At 35.9% G+C, this 4,525-nt stretch overlaps 1 protein-coding gene across 1 annotated transcript; it reads right to left on the bottom strand.

The window, feature by feature from the left end:
- Window positions 1-537: 537 nt before the first annotated feature.
- Window positions 538-1,213, bottom strand: LOC138885670 (uncharacterized). The gene is made up of 2 exons (XM_070166644.1): window positions 1,051-1,213; window positions 538-854 (listed from the first exon to the last, which is right to left on the bottom strand). Exons 1-2 carry the CDS (start codon window positions 1,211-1,213, stop codon window positions 538-540), a joined length of 480 nt encoding a protein of 159 aa, XP_070022745.1.
- Window positions 1,214-4,525: the final 3,312 nt, after the last annotated feature.

Below are 4,525 nucleotides of genomic sequence, written 5' to 3'. Positions count from 1 at the left end.
AAGCCTTTACAAATGTGTCTCTCCATATCTGTATCTCATGTTTTTCAACTAATTGAGCCATCCCTTTCTCATCAGTGTTTGCAAGAATTTTCTCACTCAATATTTTTCTGTTCCTAAACTCAGTAAGCTTATCAACCATAGCAGGCATACCCTTCCCTTTTTTTCCTTTACTATCCCTTTTAGATGGGGTAGCTTCCTTGGTAGATTTGACAATTTTTCTCTTTGGTGATGATGTCTTTTCTTGAAAAGTAGAATCAGACTCATCTTCTAACTCAACAATTGGTTCAACAAGTGGAACTTGCTTACTTGGCACCTCTGGACTCCTTAATGATTTGGTCATCAACATCCTTTCTTTTACTCCTTGTGAGAGGTGTCCTAGCAGTATGAGCCATTTCTTTTCTTGCAGGGATAACTGACTTTGTAGTCTTCACAGGGGCCTTCTTGCCTTTCTTTCCTACTGTAGACAAGGATAAATTATCCTCATCACTTCTGAGCTTCTCATCTCCAGCGAAAGGAGTTACTAAGGGCCCGGTTTCTTCAACACCTTTTCTTTCTACTTGCTTCTTCTAAAAGGGCTATAACAGTGTTCGCAATAGCCATAGAACCTTTAGATTCCCCACTTGCACTCTTATTTTCTTTTTCACTTTCTTCATATTCACCTTCACTCGCACTTCCATTTTCTACATCCTCACCTTCACTCTCAGAATCACCTTCTTCCTCACTATATTTTTCTTCCTCTCCAAAATCACCTACTTGTTCATCTAACTTTTCTTCTTCCTCACTTTCCTTTTCCTCACCAGATTTCCCTTCATTCTCACTCTTTTTCTCACTAGATTCCCCCTCATTCTCGCTCTCTTACTCATCAGTATCATTAGTCGTTTCTTGAGCCTAATGCTCCTCATGAATAGCCTCCACTCCTCCTTGTTCCTCAAATTCATCATCATCCTTATCCTCAGTCCAGGTAAAAGATAGACTATCAAAAGCCTCCTTATTTACTAGTTCTTTAACACCTTCCTTTTCAACCATGGGCATAACAATAGTGGTTTCTACCTTTTTTCTCATGAGTTGCTATGTCTATTTCTACATCCGATTCCTCTACTCGTAGTTTATCACTTGCGGGTGGAACAATCTCTAAGGGTGCAACATCAATTGTAGAAACCAGAACATCTAACTTTGATGGAGCTAATTTTACCTGACATGTATTAGTTGACATTGATTCCCCTTAAACCATAGCTTCCTTGACTATTGTATCCACCATAGCATCAATCACCTCCTTGTCACTTTTAACATATATTCTTGGAGTAGCCTTGATTTTAGTGGACATAGAGATGTGTTTCGAGGCAGACACAGGTGCATGGGTATGTGGTTTTAGAAGTGAAGGTCCAATAGAAGTGGTAGTAGGTGAAACAGGAACATGGGACGATGGTGCAGGTATAGTGATGGATATAGGTGTAGAAGGAACAGGTGTGGGTGTAGGTTCACTTGATGATTTTGAATTTTTCTTTGGTTTAGGTGATGATGTTCAAATCCACTACTAAAAAGTAAATGGACATGGTCGCATGCAATATAATTTACCCAACTATGAGTCGGGGTCGAATCCCACAGAGAATAATATGTAGGCGATTAGGAGTGTAAGAGAATTATAACTTGTTATACAATGCCAAACACTTAGAATAGTTTTGAGAAAATATTATAGCTAAATGCATAAATGTAAACTAACCTAGAAAGTAAGTAAAACGATCAATGGCTACAAGTATGGATGCAAGGAAAATTACACTCAAGTAATGATCCAATGTATTTTACAATTTTACAAATATGAGTGAGTTTATGTTAATTAGCCTCGGGTAATAATTCTATATTAGCTTCTTCCGAAGACAAACAAGACTTCCTAATTGAATTATCACTAAAACAATAAAGAGATTAAGCACACCCGATTATGGCTACAAGTATTTCAATCCTATCCCTAGGTAGAATCTATAAAGTGAGGGTTAAAGCCTAAGTTCATGTTAATTAATCTTTCCCAATTCCAAATAATCTTTCCCAAAATTAATTGAAAGTTAATGGGCGAGTCCTAGGGTTAGCTAATCCCTTTGGAAACATTGAAGAACAAGAATAATTAAAGAAACAGTAACTCACTTCATAAAAGATAAAAATCATTCAATACTTAAGCACAACAAGATATTTAATCCACACTTTAACATGAATATTTTCATAAACAAGATTCAAGTGTTGGAATAAATACTAAACACTTAGATATACAATAAAAACCAAGTAAATGAAGAAATGAACATAAATGGGTAAGAAATTCTCAACCAAAAATTTCAAATCTTGAAGACCAAAGTGTGTGTGGAAGAACCCTAACTCCAAAATGTGTTCTCTCTAGTCTAAAGACTGAAAAATAAGCCAAATATATCCCAAAGATGATCTAGGTCGTGTATTTGTGGGTTTGGAATGGAGAATATGTGATTTTCCAAAAATACCCAGACCAGAAGCCCGTTGACCGCACCTGCAGTACAATATACGCAGGTGCTACTTCGCAAAAGCGGACATCAAATCGCAGGTACGAAGCCTGTGTAGAATTCCTTTCTCCGCAGATGCAAAATCTGCAGGCGTAGATAATAGACCGTAGATGCGGTCCCAACGCCTGTAGCCAATTTTTGCAGATGCATCCTCTCTTCTCGTAGATGTAATATCGCATATGCGTAGAGTATTCCGCAGGTGCGGAATCATTGAAGGATTTTGCACTTTTGTTACTCTTTTTGCTCAATTTCGCTTCAATTGACTTCAAATCTCTCCACGACATCATTTATCTGAAAATCTAGCGATGCACACCATAAATCACCTCATTTTATAATTAAAGGACACAAAAACTAAAGAAAAGAGACTAAAATAAATGGTAAAATCACCACTCAGCAACACCCCCAACTTAAAGCTTTTGCTTGTCCTCGAGCAAATCACAACCAAATATTCAATGAGGTTCTACCATTTAAAGCACAAGCAACATCGCCATCATTCACAAATCACATTCTCCAATTAAGCATCATACTTATGGACTTGGTTGGTACTAATAATTAGGCTCAAGCACATGAATCTTAACCAAATAACTCCCTCATTTAAAAACACATTCAAGAATTGCAAAGGAGTATCAAAATAATCAAGTAACAACAAAATGCCTCAAGAAGTGACTCAAAAGCACCAGTCAACTACATATGCTCAATTTACTCTTTTCGGGATACATCAATGTCACCAATCCATCCTAATTCATGTTCCCTCACAAGAAAGAAAGTCCCAAAATCACATTATTTACAATTACAACACAAGGGACAAATGAACAAAGACACTCACTCTCAACAAAGAATTTCAAGTGTTATAAAATATCATACCATAAACTTGCCCTTATTTTAATTCACCGCCTATTCAAGAACATTCGGTTAGAGATCCCATAAGGACTTTTTACTCTTGTAATGTAGGTTTATGGAAGGGTAGGATAAGCATTTGAGATACAAGTGACTACACCCTCCTTGAACACTACTCACATTTGCCTTTCTTTTTGCACTTTGCTTCTTCTTAAACCACATAACCCTTATTGACATCTAGTTACTAACTTAGAACCACTTTAAAGTACCTCTCTAATTTTCTCAAGACTCCATTTTTTTTATAACTATTTTCTTTTGGAGCTTGAGTAATTTCATATGAACATTTTAAGGTATATGTTTCTACACTCAATGTACAACTTTACCAATTTCCAACTTGACACCAACACCCCCATCTTAGGCTTTTAGCCTCATTCTCAATATTCAAGGATGGACGAGTTCATAATAGGGAATTATTTAACAAAAGGGTAAAGGTTTGTAATGAAGTGGCCAAAGAAAAGGTTAAAGACTCAAATGGGGTAAACTAGTAATAATATTTATGCAATAGTAGGCTTGAAAGGCTAACGAGGCTATTTCAAAGATAACAAAAAAGAATGCCTAAGGTCATCCTTCCAACCAAAAATATTTAACATTAGCATTGAAAGACCAACCGGACAAGTTCTAGATGATATAAGTAAACACAAGAATTATTTTTAACAAAAACTTACACACATGGCACATGAACTAATCAAGACGGATCAATTTCACTTTTTAATAAGAGGATTTCAAGCAATATCATACCAACTAGTGGGCAAAGTCACCAAAAGAGCCAAAAATTTATCACATAAATTATTCTTCGCCATGCAACTTACTTTTTCAATTTAAAACCAAAATTCGGAGGGGTATTCTTAATTCACATTTCACATACAAGAGACTAATTCTATTAGTACCAAATAATCTAAAAGTCTCCACATAACAAAAAAAAGACTAATTCCCTTAAGAAAGTCGTCACGCCATCCATCATAGGGAAAAGTCACCCGGTTCAACACAAAAATGTTCCTCGGGAAAGAACTGTAGCATAAAGAAAACCCAAGGGAATACTACTAAAGAAATAAAAATAAAATATGAAAACTAATAAAGAAAATAAATAACAAAAGCAACTACTACTAAAG

The sequence above is a fragment of the Nicotiana sylvestris genome, chromosome 2 (genome assembly GCF_000393655.2).
Source record: "Nicotiana sylvestris chromosome 2, ASM39365v2, whole genome shotgun sequence".
Classification (NCBI taxonomy): domain Eukaryota; kingdom Viridiplantae; phylum Streptophyta; class Magnoliopsida; order Solanales; family Solanaceae; genus Nicotiana; species Nicotiana sylvestris.
Note: the sequence above shows the minus strand (reverse complement) of the source record. Positions and strands in the feature narration are given on the sequence as shown.

Coding starts and splice junctions, on each gene's coding strand:
- LOC138885670 (XM_070166644.1), bottom strand. CDS start 1,213: ATGTCAACTAATACATGTCAGGTAAAATTAGCTCCATCAAAGTTAGAT. Junction 855..1,050: donor AGCAACTCATGAGAAAAAAG/GTAGAAACCACT, acceptor CTGATGAGTAAG/AGAGCGAGAATGAGGGGGAA.